Genomic DNA, 18,325 nt, shown 5'->3' with positions numbered 1-18,325 from the left:
TCTGTGACATTTCAAATATTTGTCTTTTGCTCTCCTGCCACTCCCCACCCATTCGACTGTTACTCGCAAATTTCAAAATCTTTCTCTACTGAACACAGAACACGGAAGAATTTTCTGTCGTTCCGCTGCTTATTTTGTTTTGATTTTTGACTCGGATTGAGCCATGACTCGTTCGACTCGGAAGTTTAGGGTGTTCGAGTTCGACGAAGAAGAAGAAGATAGAGTCGAGAAGGAGTCGGCGAAGTTCGTCGGCAAGTTTCGAATTCAAAAGAGAAAACGAAACGACAACAAGAAGGACGACGACGCCTCTTCTCCTCTCACTAAGTATAATTTCCTCCAGTGCTGTAAGTTTTTTCTTTCTTTTCTTTTTTAATTTTTGGAGTCGAATTTGGACTGTCTTTGAGTTTTGTATATTTGCATGAAATTGAAAAAATTAAATAATTAATTTAGGATGAATAATTTCATTTTTTATTTATTTCTGAACTCTAAATTGTGAGTTTGGTTATGAATTGCATGAAAAAAGCTAACAATGATACAATTGTGGAAAAACAAAATAGGTTACGCGCATCGCGGTTTTTATTTTATTTTATAGTTTTGATTTTCAATATTTTTTTTTTTTCGAGTTTTGAACCTTAAATTGGGAGTGAATTTGAATTCTGGCGATTTTTTAAAATTGGGAAAAAAAATGAAATGATTATAAAGAAATGAAGGTTAACTAAGTCAAATAAAACTATTGTTCCAGCATTTTATAGCCTACTATCATTGCTTTACTCCCGTATAAATGCTTTATCATATGAGAGATTCATGTCCAATAATTTTTATGTAGTTGGAGGATGTACTGGGACTGTGAAAATAGAAAGAAGCAATGAACCTATTGATATAGATGATGGACCAATTGATGTTGACACTGGAGGTAAGGGAATTTCCTGCACAAGGTTCATTTATTTGTTGTAATTGGTGTTAGATATTTAATGTTATTTGCTCTGCTCAATATTGAGTTGCAGGAGAGATGGCTACTTTACGCAAGGGAAAGAGCGATGAAGTAGTATATATTGATACAACCATTATAGACAATCAATGCCAATATTCTGTTTCAGTTTCTGCTCGCATGCCACAAGAAGATTGTGCTGACAAAGAGGAGATTTCTCAGATGGAAACCCTTATTACAGATGATGGGCCAATTGATGTTGACGCTGGAGGTAAGGGAACTTCCTGTGCAAGGTTCATTTATCTCGTAATTGGTTTTACATATTTAATTTTATTTTCTATTCTCAATAGTTGCAGGAGAGATCAATACTTTATGCAAGGGAAAGAGTGATGAAGTAGTTGATATTGACACAACCATTTTGGACGATCAGTGTCAATGTTCTGTTTCAGTTCCTGCTCAAATGCCACAAGAAGATTGTGCTGTCAAGGAGGAGATTTCTCAGCTGGATACCCTTGGGATTGATATAGATGATGGACCAATTGATGTTGCCATTGGAGGTAAGGGAATTTCCTGTGCAAGTTTTGTTTATTCGTTGTAATTGGTGTAAAATATTTAATGTTATTTGCTCTGCTCAATAGTTGCTGGAGAGACCGATACTTTACGCAAGGGAAATAGTGATGGAGTAGTAGATATTGATGCAACCATTATAGATGATCAATGCCAATATTCTGTTTCAGTTCCCGCTTGCATGCCACAAGAAGATTGTGCTGACAACGAGATTTCTCAGCTGGATACCCTTAGGTTATCTAGTTTTTCAAATTATGAGGTATGTACTGTGGTCCTATACTTCTCCTGCATTATATGAAATGAAAGCCCGTATTACCCAATTGAGTTTGTTATATGCCATAGTTGTTATTTTTTGTTTAAAATTCTATTCACAATGAAAAACTTAAATAGCATTCTTCTGACTCAGTTCTTTTTTTTTTCCTCTCAGAAACTCATTTCTTGTTTTCTGAGAAAGCTAGATATGTAGATTCTGACCTCGTAATATTTAACCAAAATTGTCGCAGAATGAGTCAGTTGGTATGATTTCAGATAATGATGTCAGCATTGAAATGAGCTCGTCAACTTCTGTCTCTACTCCCTCAGAAGATGAAGGTTCTAACCTTCCTTCCTTCCTCATCTTTTATTAAGCTTAATAGATACTTAATCTGTAGTATCTTCTCATTGTCAAGAATGATCTGAAAAATTATTTATAAAATTTACGTTCTTTCAGTTCCATCAGGAAACCAAGTGCTAGAGTGTGCTTCTCTTGGACATAAAATTGTAAGTATCCTGTATCTTCTTTTTCTAAAAAAAAAAATATATATATTATGTATTGATATTCGGAGCTGCCTGAAGATTATTTTTATGGATGTTAGAGTGCAGATGATTTTTTTTTTCCGTGTTTTTAAAGTAAATATGCATGAACTTAAACTGCAAAAATTGTTTGTAGCTAGGTATAAAGTCTGTAACCCAAAATCTTGTCATTAGATTTATTCCAGCGTGCTCTGTTCTGACAAAATGGTTCTTCAAAATTAAATGGCTTTTCTCTCTCCTTCAGTTGTGTGAAGAAATTTCATTTTTTAAATGAACCGTAGTTTATTCTATTTTGGCTTGTTGGAAAGCCTGGCTTCTTAGCCTATTTGAGGTTAGAAATCCTCTGAATTTGCATCTATTTGCTAGATTTCAGATGTCTAAAATTCACACGTACCCTCTTTTAATATAGTCCTTTTCTTTTGTTTAAGAAAAACACACTTCCTAAAATGGAGATTCCATTGGAAACTCTCTCCCATTTGGAAAAGTGAAAATGCGTAAACCAAAATCCATATAAACGACATTCTTTTCATCCTCTCTGTATAGTAGCTTGTTGCTATGGTCAGTTCTGCCCTGATACTCTTTTTGAACTAGCTGATATAATTCCATAATTTCATTTTTGGATGATGTGGGATTCTTGCCTCTTATTTACTGCATGCACTGAGAGATGCAAAAGCTTTGCTCCTTTATGGTCCTTCTCTTATTAATTAATCCAATATCAAATAGCCATCCATTTTTTCTGTGGATTTTCCTTCACCCTCGCTACTCCTTTTCTCTTGGTTTAGACATACAATGAAGCTATAAGTAGTCCAATCCAATTGGTGATAGTTTAGAACTCATGGATCAATGCGTTTGTTTGTATTGCAGGATTACACAAATTATACAGTTGCTGTTTTTCCTGACTATATTCTATGTGGCGACATATATGGTACAGAGTCTTGCTTAACTTTCTCAGGAAGCAGCATCAGAATGGAGGGTTCTACTGCAAATGGGGTCAAGGGAATATTTAATGCTGAGTGGAATCTTGACGATCTTATTAGTATTGAGTCAGAATGGTGTGAGATGGTGAGTTATACTGTCTTTATTTTCTTCTACATATGCATGCTGATTTGAGCAAGTTAAATTTCTTGCATCTCTGGATGTAGGTTACAACTGCTATGGTTTATCTCTGCCTTAAATCAAAGGTTTCTGAAGGAGCTGGAAATACAAATGATGCTTCAGGTTTGCACAATTCCAGTGGGATTTTGTTCAAGCTTTTCTTTATTTAATATCTCGACCAATCAGATTATAGGACGCAGGCAGCATTATATGCAACCTGCTCACAAATAGTTAATTACCATGATGTCTCTCCTCACAACGACAAGGAGTAACACTTTAGACATACCCTTCTTTTAGATGTTTATTCAGCTTGCTCTTTGCATAGAAATATGATATCTGTTCAATCTTAGATAATTTCTTGTAGTTCTTTCCTTAATGCTATGTGGTGCATTGTGCCATCATGTTAGTTAGCATTAGAAATATGAACAATATATCTTTGCTAACAAATTACTTGGCCACAAGAAAAAAAAAAAAAAACTACAATTAACTAGATTGGTTTGTATGATATTTGGAGACATAATACTGTTCCAAGCTGCTATCATAAAAGTTGATTATGAATACTGTTCAAGGAATGCTAGGGTGAGAAATTTAGAATTTTCATTGTTTTATTTTGTGCCTTTTCCTTTTTTCATAAATTTTATTTGTTGCCTCCTGCTCTAGTTATAATCATGCCAACATTCTTTATATATGGACTTGGGTTTAACTCTTGGCCAATATAAATATAAATTGTATTATAAAATCGTTTTTTTCAACACATTTGTGATCAATAGTTTTGTACTTTTATTGGATTGGCAGATGCTCCATGGAAAAAAATGTATATTATTTAATTTTTTTTTCTCAATAGAGCTCTAATATATCCTCTTTTTTTTTTTGTAAAATTGCATGCAGATGTGGACAAGTTGAAGTTTTCAGTTTATGATCCTCATTGGCATGAAGGAGAAGAAGCAATTAAATCATTGAATGTCAGATACAAGGATATCTGGAATGTTACTTCTGAGTGAGTTTTCAATTTGGTAGCAATACCCAACCATCTATATATTATGTGTGTCTATGTATGATCACACCAGATGAAATTCATGCTTAATTTTTCCAAGGTTGTCCAGCTGGTTGGACGTCTATTAGCTATTTTAATGAACTGTTATTATCATTTTTTAAACCATACAGGATGCTAGCTTGTATTTTTTTTTTTTTTCAAGTTGTTTGTATCTTTTGGCGTTCTCTCTATTTTTCAGTGGGAACTATCGCTTGCAATATAAGTTCTTCCTCATAGCCGGTTTTAGTTAGCTTTAATAGTAAATTTGCTGATGAAATGATCATTATGTCGATCAATCTTCTTTACTTTTTTTTATGCTACAGATCTGATTTGGAGAAGGATGGGAATGCCTCTTTTGGGCACAATGGCATGTTCACCTCAAAGCCTTATTTTCCTTTGTAAGTAAATAGATGGATGCACATATTTGCTAACTGAACATTGAACATGTTATGATTTGTGAGCCCAGCCAGTTTTTCTCATTAATTATCTTGATATTTGGCCTTCATGGTTGTGACTCTCTCTCTCTCTCTCTATATATATATATATATCTCACACACACGCCAGCTTCCCCATTTATAATATTTGAATTGGTGTCTCTTATATACTTTTGGGTTTTGATAGCACTTATAAATTATTGGTGAAATAATTTGTAAATCACTTTTCTAGATAGGAATTACTCATGGTTTGATGTAGATCAAGTAAACTAGGAATAATTGTCTCTTTTGACAGCATGAAATCTCTTTTGATGTAGATCATGTTTTCAGTGGTAAAGTTCTTGGTTCTTATTTAGTAAGTTTGTCAAATATTTTTACCTCTTGGGGTATACCATCCTACTCCAAAATGAGTTTTGACCTGTGATCCTTCTCTTTTCTATATGGCTTTTGCTGTTATATGGTTAACTCTAGAAATCCTGCAAAAATGTGTGGTTTCACATCATATATTTGCTTGATTAATTTGTAATTCCTGTACAGCATATACTTTATATTTGAATGTGTGTTTGCTTTCTTAAACTTGCTGACTATCTCTTTTGCTCCAAACTGAATCTCACTTTTTCCTTCATAATTGTTTCTAATTTAAGATCTTTTGTTCCAGTATTCATGAAACATTCGAAGAGGTTATTTATCCTAAAGGTGATCCTGATGCTGTTTCAATTAGTAAGCGAGATGTAGAGCTTCTACATCCTGAGACATTCATCAATGATACCATCATTGACTTTTATATCCAGTAAGTTTCATCAAGTTACTAATGGGTTTGTCAATTTGACTCCTGATGATATGTTTCAAGGTCCAGAGTTTGGCTTTTATGCTGTATTCTTGAAGAAATTCTTGCATAAGATGTGCAATAAAATTATATCAGTTTCAATCTTCAAGTCTGATATACAATGTCATGAAGCAGAATCATAACATAAAGGGATAAAGTTCCTCCCCCCCCGCGACAATTGCTTTCTGGATATAACTTATATAGTGAACAGACTAAACATGTTTATTTTTGAGAAAGGTTTGCATTTGGGTTCAAAACTTAAGGCCTGGAATTCTTGCATAAGATGTGTCATAAAGTTGTTTCAGTTTCATTGTTGAAGTCCATGCTCAAGGTTAACTAGGCAGAATTTATACGCATATCACCTGTGTTGATTTTTTTATTTGACAATTGCTTTCTTGATATAGCCTGTATAGTGAATAAGTGAACATGTTTTTTTGTTGTATTTTTTTGTTTTTTTTTTATTGAGGAATTTGCACATTTAGTTTCAAACTTAAGGTCCAGGATTGTGGGTCTTTATGAAATATGTAAAAAATTAGTTGATGGAAGAAAAGATGGGAGATAGTGCGGTCTTAGGTGAGACTTGTAATGGATGTTTTGAAGTGGTAATGTCTAGTCTAAGGTATTTGATTCGTGATTTTATATGTTGATTCATACTTTTTCTGCATAAACTATTTGGAGACATTGGCTAAAACTTTTTTATTGTTAGTAGATTCTATGTCGAACTGGAAAAATAATGGAAAACTACCCCAGGTGTAGATTTTTTATTTCCATGGTCCTTACCTATTGCTCATTGCTTAAGTTGAGAGATTGGCTGCATGATCTAGTGTGTAATCTGACATAAAGCCTTGTCTGTGAGATGATATTAGTCAGATATCTTGTTTGTAAAATTTTTTTCTTGTATATTTCTCTTGCGCTGGTGGTTAGTTCTTGTCTACTATGGAGTCATTAACACTTGTAAATCTGGTTGACCCCAGGTTGGCAGGTGACCTAACTCTACTCATCCATCCATTCTTAATTTAAGATTTTCATTAGGACAAGCTTATACCCTTTGCCTAATATCTATATTTACTAGCATAATCCTTGTCTGGCTAATGACATTGGTTATTCATTTTTAAGAGCTGGCACCAAGGAGCATTAAATGAAAGAATTTGGATATGAAAGCTTACAGTTAGGAGAGAATTTCCTGTTTTCAAGCTTTCTAGCTTCTTACTTAAATTGCTACACCTGAACAGTTTGTTGTATCTGGAGAAGGATCTCTTATCCTGCTTCTTGTAGAAGCATGATCCACAATTGTGATGTTATTTTTGGTATATTTGTTTTTCAAGTGCTTTTTAACACGAGTATTTTAGTCATACAGGATTATGGGGATGTAGCTTCTATGTCAACATTTTAAAATAACAGAGAATTAAAAGATTTGTTTAATTTTTCAGATATTTGAAGAATAAAATTCAGCCAGATGACAGGCAAAGGTTCCACTTCTTCAATAGTTTTTTCTTTCAGAAGCTTGCTGATCTAGACAAGGGCCCATCTAATGCTTGTGAAGGCAGGATAGCATTTCAACGTGTTCGTAAATGGACAAGAAAGTTGAATATTTTCGAGAAGGATTACATTTTTATTCCTGTAAATTACAGGTGAGAATTAGGTTTGCTTTCATTTTACTAGGTCATGAGGGGACATTCTCTTATGTATTGTTTGCTAACGTGAAATATAATAAACTCTCTTGGTGGCAGTCTTCACTGGAGTTTGATTGTCATTTGTCATCCTGGTGAAGTGGTTCATTCCAGAGGCAAGGACCTACGTGAAAAAGTCTGTTTTTATTTTGTGTTCTAGTATTACTTTGCTTGATTTCATCTTGTGGTAATCTTGCAGAGGATGAAAGTGGAAATTCAAGGAAAGTACCATGCATTTTGCACATGGATTCCATTAGAGGAAGTCATAAGGGCCTCAAGAATCTTATTCAAAGGTAACCTATTTATTCCTGCTGTTATTTCTGGTTAGCCTTTCATACCTTTTGGCAATCCAAGACTCATACTAGTGGCATAGATGCAATTTGTAGTTGACACTAAGAAAAACTTTGTACATACTAGTCGCAGTTCTTTTGGGTGCAAAAATTGCATCGAATCAACAATTCCATTTACTTTCCAGTGTAATTATTATTCCCCTTCAATTTCAAATTTGTTTGCTAAGCTAGTGCTTGGAATGCCTTCATATGAATTGAGTTATTTGTTTACATGTTGACAGTTATCTCTATGAAGAGTGGAGAGAAAGGCATAATGAGATTGTGGATGACACATTGTCAAAGTTCTTACATTTACGGTTTGTCGCACTTGAGGTGCTGCCTCACTTTTTAAAATAATTTGCTTTATTTGCCTCTGAACTTTTTAATAGTTGCTTAAACAGTACTAAAGTGAAGTTCATCCAAAAATTCAATCAAGGTTCTAATGTTCTCAATGAATAGCTAGAAAAATAAGTCTCACACTCATTCAGGACTTCACCTCCACCAGGGCAGGCAGTCCATCCAAGGACAAACTTGCACCTAAAGCCTATGAATGAATTGTGACCGTATCCACGTCACATTCGATGGTCGATTAATTAAATTGGCTTATGGAGGAGAAATGGGGCAATTTCCTCCCCTTGAATTTTTCAAAAAAAATATTTTTGCCCTCATTAGTTTTAGTAGTTTAAATTGCCCTCTTTTCTCTTAGACATTTACCCCCATATTTCTTTGAACTTTTTCTTTGCCCTCCTAATCTTTGAATTCTAGCTCAGCCCCTAAGTCCATTTTTTTCCTTTTAAGACTTTAAAGCTACATCTAAGGTGCAGTATCTAACTAGGCTTGCATATTTGATTTTTTTATAGAAATAATGAGGCAACTTAACAGATTTGAAGTAGGGACATCAAATATTAATTAATTAGTTAAACAACACCACGTTAGTCATGTTATACTACCAGTCAAGTAAAGTTTAACTCATAATGTTCTCCACATAGCAATTACTTCCATTTTCCCTTCACTTTCAAGTTTTAATTTGTTATAGAAATAGAATTCTAGAGCAGTGTTGTCAAAGGTGAAAGGTGCTAAAAGGCGCCAAGCCTGTAAAATACCCGAGGTTCTAGGTGCACGCCCGAATGAACCAAGGCAATATGCTATAGATTAAAAAAAATATGTTTAATATTATATTATATTATACAAATCTAAAATATATATCTTCCCAATTAAGATTAGATCAATAGAAAATCAAAAGAAAATATAAAATACTATAATATAGTTTATATAAAGTTATATTTTTCACTCTTAAAACAAAATAGATAATTTAATGTAGTAAATAGTCAAATAGATTAAAAAGCAAAATTAAATATCATCAACATTATTCACTAATCTTCATCCATGCTCTCCTGTTCTCCTATTCTGTACTTGTGCTATTGTTCTATGACTCTGATCAACGCGATTGGCTGATATTTCTCTTCAAGTGTCCTTCCTTCATCCCACTTTAATGATTTTTTTATTCTTGTTTTACCCTGATCTTTGTTTTTTACAAAAATACCCCTCAGCCGTTTCTTGTGGTAAATTAAAAAAGGACAAATAGGTCAAACATAAATCAGTTAAAAAAAAAATCCAACAGAAAAAGAAGTATCTCAATCAGGTGCTCAAGCGAGCGCCTAACGTCCACTCACGAGGTGCTCGCCTAGGCAGTGCTTTTTTGAAATTTTTCGCTTGAGGCTAATAAAGGTGTTGTGTCCTCACCTTGCCTGGAGTGCCTCTTGACAACACTGCTCTAAAGGCAAAGAAGTTCTCACCTTGACAGGTCAAAATTATGTTATTTGCCCCTTCATTATCAACTGAAGTGGTGAAGGAGAGGATGGAGTGTTTATGAGGAATAATTATGTCCAGATCTTATCAGTCTATCAAAAAATTAATTATTTATGACAAGTTATCAATATAATATATTTATGACATCTAAAAAGTTTTCTTAATTTTAGATTTTGATATTTTACTGGCCCAAATATCGAATGAAGAATTGCTGCATCATAAACTCCCTGAATATTTGTTTACAGATTACCATTTTCAGAAAATTATTAAGTTTTCCCATTATATGCAATTTTAAAGTGTTATTAACTGCAACTTTTGTTATCATTTTGATTCAGCTACCGCAGCAGGAAAATTTGTATGACTGTGGCCTGTTCTTACTCCATTATGTGGAGCTTTTTCTTGAAGAAGCTCCAATTGATTTCAGTCCTTTTAAGATAACAGAGTTTTCAAACTTTGTAAGTGATTTTGTTTTTTTCTAGTTTTGCATCTGTTGAATTATCTTCTCAGTTGTGACTTCTTTTATGGTGATTCAAGTACCTGCGTTACTTCATCTCTGAGGCAAGACTTTCTGTTTAGAATACATAAATATTCATTATATTCCTAGTGTTATTAGTGCTAAGCGTTTCCAAGTTGAGGAATCTTGGCTTCACATTGCTATTATCTCTGAAAGCTAATCCCCTATGATTCCTGATGATTTTGGCTCCTTCTGTATATGTTCAAATTTGCAATTACAGCATTGTTTTCTGAATACTGGTTTGCTTTTCATAGTAAACTGTTATTTTTTTATTTAGTTTGCAATTGCATTTGTGATTTAACTTCAGCTGCTTTGCTCTTATTATCAAGTTGTGGTAGTCTTTACAACTATATAAACTGCAAGAATTGTTAGAATTTTCTATGAATAAAATTGATAACTTCTATTTTCTCTTGCTTTCTGTTCCCTCTCTCCCTACTTCAATTTTCGTTATGGGATCAGGACTAGAGGGCCTCATCCTGCTATACTGGACCATAAATTGTTATCAGGAATTGAATGCGTGTCCATTATCTTTATATTTGGCAATTGTTTTCTGAATTTTTGAAAAAAATGGCAATTTTCAGATTTTGGGAAGTTACAAATTTTTTAATCTTTAACCAGCTTAGTAGAAATTGGTTTATACCTGGGGAGGCCTCACTGAAAAGGACACACATCCAGAAATTGATCTGTGAAATCATTGAAGATCAGTCTTGTACTCAATCTTCTGATCCAAATGAGCAAGAAACTGGAGTTGAGTTCCTTGAGGAGGTATGCAGTGCAGTATCTGGTCCTGATACTGATATGGAGATTCAGGTTTCACTCACAGCAAAATCTCCAATCAGTGGTGCACAGCGACGAAGACTTGAAGAACTAGGATTGAATTCCACGGATTTGCTCAAACCAGGAACTAGTGCAAGGTTTTTTTCCAATGGAAATTGCTGGCAGACAGGAACACTTCATTGGAGGACTTGCATGTCACCTGTGGAGGTAATAGTTTTATCTTTTCTGATGATGAACAATAGTTTCCTATGCAAGTTACTGAATTTTTTCGCGTTGTCTGGAAACAGGAAGCTGAGGAAACCGGCGAACGAATCTCTGATTCATTGTCATACACAGAAGATGATCAGCTACCTGCTGGCTTGGCAGTGGAATTTCCCTCAACCTCACTTTCTCTCAAAGACCTTAGATCTCTCGGTTCATCTAGGAATAAAAAATACATGCAGCTTGAGGAACCTTATGACGACTCCAGTCCAGAAGCATCTATCAGTAGATCCCCGAAATCATCAGAGATAGGGGTGGTAGGGGTTGATGAAGATCGTTTGCATTCACAGTTTGAGGGATTAGACCATCAAAAACACACAGATTGCCATGAACTTTCTTCAAAATCAACCGAGCCTGAGGAATTTGTTGAGGGCTCTCGAGAGGGAAACTGCATGCACAATGACCATGTGACTAATGATTCGCCATCATCCTTTCATAACACTGGCAATTGCAATAAACTTGGCGCATCAGTTGACGCGATGAACACTGCTGAAAACTTTTTGAGAGGAGTCCAAAAACCTGTTATCGATTTGACATCTGATGAACATACTGCAGAGAGGACAAAGCATACATCTGACGGCATTTGATTTCTCTAAGGAAGCATTCCTGAAGAATCGCATCTCACTGCGAATAGCAGTGTTATATCAGTACATATTCTTAAAGGGCTCGCAAGTAAGGAAATGGACAGAACTTTGAAGGGTCTTGAGGGTTGTAAATATTATAGAAAGAGGTAGAGAAAAGAAGAGAATGGCGGGGAGTGGGCTTTTCTGTGGCACATTAACCTTGATTCCACAGAGTTTGGTGCTACGTACAGAAGAGCACATATTTTGAAGCCCTCAAGGGAGGTAAATAGAACAAACAAGATTATTGAAAGAAAGAGAGCGCTTGTGCAATGGTTGACTTTTCCGGGATGCTGAAAAGGCCCTCTCTATAAGCAATGATCAATGCCATATGGTTTGAACTTAATGCATTTCTGCAGCATCAATTTACTTTTTTTAATGATAACTTGAGTAGATATAAATGGGGAGGTATTAGAAAAAGCCCTTTCCTTTCCTCCCATCTTGAGCTTTCCACCATCAAGCCTTGCTAAGGTAATTAACAGTTAAAGCAAGATCCAATGGCTGTCTTAGAGAGAGCTCCCTGATCTGTGTTCATCTCAGCTTCACATCCTGGCTGGGTTCATCTTCTTTCTGATGAAGTAAAATTTGCACTACCTTGAGGGATGCATCTGCTCATGATCTGATAGAGAGAGTCTTGGGTATACTCTTGTGTAAATTATAATTTGGACCCTTTGATTTTATTGATTTTGTAAAACCATAGCCTATGTCTTTTAACCAAAGTTGACTCTTAATTCTTTTTTAAATGTATGTGTTTTGGACTTAGTCTTTAGCAACATAACAAGGGATAATTAATGGTTTGCTTAAGTTCCCCTCTCTACGTAACATGTGTCACACCGTTGATTTTAGTGATTTTATAAAATCATAACCTAAGTCTTTTGATCAAAGTTGATTGTTAATTTTTTTTTGAAATGTATGTGTTTTGGACTTAGTCTTTAGCAACATAACATAATATTAATGGTTTGCTCAAGTTTCCCTCTCTAACTTAGTCTTTAGCAACACCCTTTGACTTTTAATGTACTAGCTTCGTCCCTTCAAAGGATTGAAAAAACAAAGAGTAAACAATGTTTTCTTCGTCGAACAAATACCAAACGCTTAAAATTCTCACAAATTCTTTTGGAAAGGCAAAAGCAAGCAGAAAGATGGGAGACGAGACGGTGAAAAACGATGCTTTGCAAATTATTGGAATGTTTCAAGTGCTGCCTAGATTGGTCGTCTTCGATCTAGATTACACTCTCTGGCCTTTCTATTGGTACCTTTCTTTCTTTACAGCCACATGCATGTTAACATAAAGTTATGTCAAATATTATGTTCTTTTTGTCATGTTTTCTTGTTTAATGTTGTTATTTTCATGTGGGCTTCTCATGCTTTGTTCTGTTTTTGTGTTACTGGGAAACTTTCTTGGTAAAAATTGTAACTTGGTATTTTATGATTGTGTTATTTATTAAGATTGTTAGTATCATGAACGAATTTTTAAATTAAAATCTGAATTACTGGAGAGCTGAAATGGACTTACTAGTATGTTGGAAAAAATGTTTGTAATTTTTATGAGAATTTGGTTTTGTTTTAATGTTTCAGCAGTTGCTCTATTTGGTCTTTAGAACCTTGCATTTTAGTTTAATAAAAAAAAAAGTACTATCTTTGTAGTCCTTGATTATTTAAACATTAGAATGGTTTCTTTTTATTTTCTCCTTGTGTTGATGTTTTTTTGGTTCTCCATGGTCTAAATTTTGATTCAATTATGGTTGTTATTCAGCGATTGTCGCTCAAAGCGTGAAATGCCATCCTTGTTTCCCCAAGCTAAAGGCATATTATATGCACTCAAGGAAAAGGGGATTGACATGGCCATTGCTTCTAGATCATCAACCTCAGATATTGCAAAGACATTTATTGACAAACTAAGTCTCAAGCCAATGTTTGTAGCACAGGTGAGTCTTCAAGAACTAAGAATCTTTTTTTTTTCTTTTTAAATCTTTACTGTGCAATGAGTAACAGGGTCAACCAATTGTGTTTTTTACTCAAGAACATGAGTAGCTGGGTCATAGTTTAGTCGAACATAGTCCTAAAAGGGAAGGAGAAAGATGTAGCATCTAACTCACAGGGTTTGTAAAGTGTTGCATACTGAATTGTTTCTTGGAATAGCTCATGATGTTGAGGACTTATTTAGTGCCTAGTAACTTGTTTTGAGTGATGAGCCTCTGAGTTTCATCATATCAAATAGGTAAGAAACTCTTAAGTCTATTGTGTTTCTGATGATTCTTTTACACAATCTGTATTTCTGGGTCACTTCTGCTTAGTATAAGTGGCCGGTGCTTGCCTTTGATGAGAAATGAGGAATTAGGAGTTACCCGTTTGTGCCAAAAAGATTGGAATGTTCTATCTTTCTGCTAGCTCGGAGTTCTATTTTCTGCTCACTGTTGTCTCGGGGAATGTTTTGTTTTCCATGTTGCTTTTGTATGCACTTCATGTTCCCCATATGAAATTATATTCATCTATCATCAAGAGGAACTACTCCTTTGTTTGGCTTACATGGTGAGTGATTTTTTCTGACTTTTCAGGAAATATTTGCCAGTTGGACTCACAAGACAGATCATTTCCAGAGGATTCATACGAGGACTGGGATACCCTTTAACTCCATGCTTTTTTTTGATGATGAGGATAGGAACATTCAATCGGTAAAAACAAAACTTTCTTGCTTCCCCTGTCTTCTAATTTTATGAGTTGGATCTTTAAATCTTGTATTTTTTTTCGTAATGAACCACCAATTTTCCTGTAGAGTCATCTATCCCATTTAAAAGATTTCTTGGTGACAGGTTTCAAAAATGGGAGTAACTAGCATTCTGGTTGGTGATGGGGTCAATCTTGGAGCACTAAGACAGGGGCTCACAGAATTTTCTCAAAATGCAAGTAAATCTGAGAAGAACAAGCAGAGGTGGCAGAAATATTCACAAAATCCAAGTTCATCTGAGAAGAAAGATGAAGATTGAACTTTTTGCACATGCGCCAACGGAACTGGAGATTAAGGCAATGAAATTGTTACCAGGCAAGGGTTGAATTTGGGAGGACACATTTTATTCGTATAAATTAAGATCTATTGTTGTATTTTTTATACCAAAAGAACTCCTCAAGAGTGTTTAATTCTGGTACATGCTTCCCACATTAAATCAAGAGCATTGAGATTGTATACATGATTTTGATTCATGATTTATCTCCCATTCTTGTTCTGAAATGGATGCAATTGTAGTTCACAGTTTATTGCCGCTGCTGCTGCCTGATTACCTTAATTCGTGTTCATTTATATCCCATTATTTAATTGTAGCTCACATTTCATTACTCAGCATCACTTGATGCAGCTGCTTCTCTCTGATTAGCAAGAACCATGGAACGGTAACATAAACTCTTGAATCAAAGGATTTAGACTGTTCTCTTTTAATTCCCCAAGGAGAAACATGTCAAGGATTACTGATGCAAAATCCCTATAATTTTGTATTCCATAACTACAATTGACTGTTTGTCTAAATTTTCATCATTTGTCAAAGCAATTGTATGTATAATAATGTTTTAGGGTTACAACAAGGTCTGTCAACTAAACTTGGGTGACTAATTCACAAGTGTAGTTTACCCTGCAGAGCTATAAAGTGGCATTTTATGGTCTGTAACTTGATGATAGTGATCCGAAGAACATGAGCAGCAATTGCTGGCTATGGGCATCAACAATGCTTTCTCTGCCTCTCCGGTAACATGCTGTTTATTCAAAGCATTTACGTAGTCTAATAGTGCTGCATCACATGGCAATGTGAGAGGTCCATCGCCAGACAAACCAGACTCTTCTTCTGCCAATTTGAGTAGCTTTCTGGGAATTTTGCTGTGCAGTTATTCCTAAGGAGGCAAAAGTCGTTTCTGATCAGCAGAATACACCACAAAATGACCCTTCTCGGCTGTTGATGATGTGGGACAACTGCTTGTATCTGTTCTCCCAAGGGGTTGTGGCAGAGTGCTTGTTTTTTCTCCTGGTAGCAGCTAGTTTCTGCCATCTCCTTGCCAATTTGATGATCATCTCGGTACTGATCATAAAAACAACAACATAAAAAGAAATTAATGAGATAAACAACAATGGGCTGTCAACTCCCCAAAGCAAGTGCCTTTTCACCAATTTATTAGTTTATCCAAGCAGGCAAAAATCGAAGATGCAGAACAAGGAATTGAAGAACATGATGTTACACATGAAGAAGATCTCCAAACATTACAATTACACTTATTACATTTCAAATTATTTCAATTACATTACATTATAACTACATTACAATTACAATTACTGATATACTAAAATAGCTAGGTAGGTCATTGTAATGATCTACCATACTACAAACTTTTTTTTCTTTCAATTTCGTTCTCAAGTTTTTTTTTTTCGATTGCAGCCTTCTATGATCAGATTATTGATATTTTTTTTAAAAAAATAATTGTTAAGAAAATAAAAATTTCAATCAAAGTATAAAACAAGAAAAAACCTCATGACCAATCTTAAATTCATCAGAAAAAAGTACTCTTTAGTCCACTTATTTTTGTTTTTCATCTTTATAATCCCTGTAGTTTTTGAAATTTTAGTTTGGGTCCAAAAATTTATTTTGCTTGTTTTCGGTTCTTCTATGTGAGAGGGGAGAGAGAAAGTCTTCGGATAACAGAGAAAGAGAGAAGAAGTTGTCGTTGACCACATTTTCTATAAAAAAAAAAGTCTGGTCTTGGTCTCAATGGGTTTCATCGAGGTATTTTTAAATCTTCATCTCGTCAGAAAAGGTGGATCAAGGTTGAGAGAATTTTTTTCGATTTGATTTTATGCTTTTGGATTAATTTAAAGGTGTTTTAGGTCGGGAAATTGGTTTATTAAGATGCTAAGAGTGTTTTTTAGTTGTTTTCAATGAAAATAAGCTTTTAAAAAAAGTGTTTTCAATCCAAAAAAACCCTAGTCTAGATTTTTTGACAACCTTTCCAGTAACTAAAATCTAGAATAGTAGACGACGCGTCATCTATTATTTATTTATTTTTTTAAATGAAGGTCGTTATAAATAGGAAAAAGAGGGAAGGCTAAGCACTTAGGTCTGGCTTTCTTTCGGCTTGGCCAGCCGTTGAGATTGGACCTCACCATTTGTGTTTCTTTTTTGTAATTTTTTTAAATGCACTAAATTGTTTTTAACATTATATTTCAGTTATTATTCAATTTACTCATAGTTCTCAAATAATATTATAAGCTTTTATCTAACATTTATTTTTCAATTATTATGTGCATAATGTAGAAAAAAAGTATCATGGTTAAAATAAAATTTATGTTTTTTAAAATTTTTAATCACTTTTTTATATGATTCAGTATAGAATTTCCAGTGTATCATTTTTATAATTTTTAAAAACCTACCCTTCATAATAATGAAAACATTTTTTTAAAAAAGAAATTTGCTCTTATGATTTTGATAATTGTTTTTCAACAGATAAATATTCTTCAGATAAACAAATTGCCAAAAAAGGTCTTATTAATAGGATAAAGAGATTTTAATTGAAGAGGTTTTTGCATTTTAGATCATTATGAGAGATGAAAGAAGAAGAATTGGTGCTTGTAAATTGAGCTCCTTTAAGTCGTAAAAAATCCGATATAGTACAGCTCCTGGTCAGCTACTTATTGTTCATCTGCTTCACAGGAGACACTGTGATTACCTGCTAATGACATTCATCAGAAGTGCGTAAAGAATGGTTAAAGGGAAGGTATGACAAGTTCACTTCAGAAGCTGAGAACTTTTTGAGAGGAGTCCAAAAACCTGTTATCGATTTGACATCTGATGAACATACTGCAGAGAGGACAAAGCATACATCTGACGGCATTTGATTTCTCTGAGGAAGCATTCCTGAAGAATCGCGTCTCACTGCGAATAGCAGTGTTATATCAGTACATATTCTTTAAGGGCTCGCAAGTAAGGAAATGGACAGAACTTTGAAGGGTCTTGAGGGTTGTAAATATTATAGAAAGAGGTAGAGAAAAGAAGAGAATGGCGGGGAGTGGGCTTTTCTATGGCACATTAACCTTGATTCCACAGAGTTTGGTGCTACGTACAGAAGAGCACATGTTTTGAAGTCCTCAAGGGAGGTAAATAGAACAAACAAGATGATTGAAAGAAAGAGAGTGCTTGAACTTAATGCATTTCTGCACTCTTTTCTGTAGCATCAATTTACTTTTTTTAATGATAACTTGAGTAGATATAAATGGGGAGGTATTAGAAAAAGCCCTTTCCCTTCCTCCCATCTTGAGCTTTCCACCATCAAGCCTTGCTAAGGTAATTAACAGTTAAAGCAAGACCCAATGGCTGTCTTAGAGAGAGCTCCCTGATCTGTGTTCATCTCAGCTTCACATCCTGGCTGGGTTCATCTTCTTTCTGATGAAGTAAAATTTGCACTACCTTGAGGGATGCATCTGCTCATGATCTGATAGAGAGAGTCTTGGGTGTACTCTTGTGTAAATTATAATTTAGACCCTTTGATTTTATTGATTTTGTCAAATCATAGCCTATGTTTTTTTAACCAAAGTTGACTGTTAATTTGTTTTTTAAATATGTGTTTTGGGATTAGTCTTTAGCAACATAACAAGAAATAATTAATAGTTTGCTCAAGTTCCCCCTCTCTTTATGTAATA

The 18,325-nt window shown here is 34.6% G+C and overlaps 2 protein-coding genes across 8 annotated transcripts; both read left to right on the top strand.

Annotated features, from left to right (window-relative positions):
- Positions 1-17,603, top strand: LOC18107031 (probable ubiquitin-like-specific protease 2B). 7 transcript variants are annotated; one of them, XM_052448321.1, is made up of 20 exons: positions 1-344; positions 827-913; positions 1,005-1,199; positions 1,279-1,485; positions 1,567-1,754; positions 1,999-2,086; positions 2,205-2,254; positions 3,152-3,349; positions 3,430-3,505; positions 4,271-4,379; positions 4,739-4,813; positions 5,508-5,639; positions 7,106-7,306; positions 7,406-7,461; positions 7,545-7,638; positions 7,917-8,007; positions 9,819-9,938; positions 10,616-10,981; positions 11,062-11,554; positions 17,457-17,603. In XM_052448321.1, the coding sequence occupies exons 1-20, from the start codon at positions 164-166 to the stop codon at positions 17,522-17,524; spliced, it is 3,075 nt and encodes a 1,024-aa protein (XP_052304281.1). In that variant the 5' UTR covers positions 1-163; the 3' UTR covers positions 17,525-17,603. The 7 variants fall into 7 exon arrangements, with proteins under 7 accessions (XP_052304281.1, XP_024444484.2, XP_052304282.1 ...); XM_024588716.2 differs by lacking the exon at positions 17,457-17,603 and having other exon boundaries at positions 11,062-12,417; XM_052448322.1 differs by lacking the exons at positions 2,205-2,254; positions 17,457-17,603 and having other exon boundaries at positions 3,219-3,349; positions 11,062-12,417.
- LOC7472533 (uncharacterized) lies at positions 12,702-14,912 on the top strand. The gene is made up of 4 exons (XM_002323902.4): positions 12,702-12,904; positions 13,409-13,580; positions 14,211-14,327; positions 14,466-14,912. Exons 1-4 carry the CDS (start codon positions 12,717-12,719, stop codon positions 14,637-14,639), a joined length of 651 nt encoding a protein of 216 aa, XP_002323938.2. The 5' UTR covers positions 12,702-12,716; the 3' UTR covers positions 14,640-14,912.
- Positions 17,604-18,325: the final 722 nt, after the last annotated feature.

This window comes from Populus trichocarpa, chromosome 17 (assembly GCF_000002775.5).
Source record: "Populus trichocarpa isolate Nisqually-1 chromosome 17, P.trichocarpa_v4.1, whole genome shotgun sequence".
NCBI lineage: Eukaryota > Viridiplantae > Streptophyta > Magnoliopsida > Malpighiales > Salicaceae > Populus > Populus trichocarpa.
This window is presented reverse-complemented; position numbering and strand designations above follow the sequence as displayed.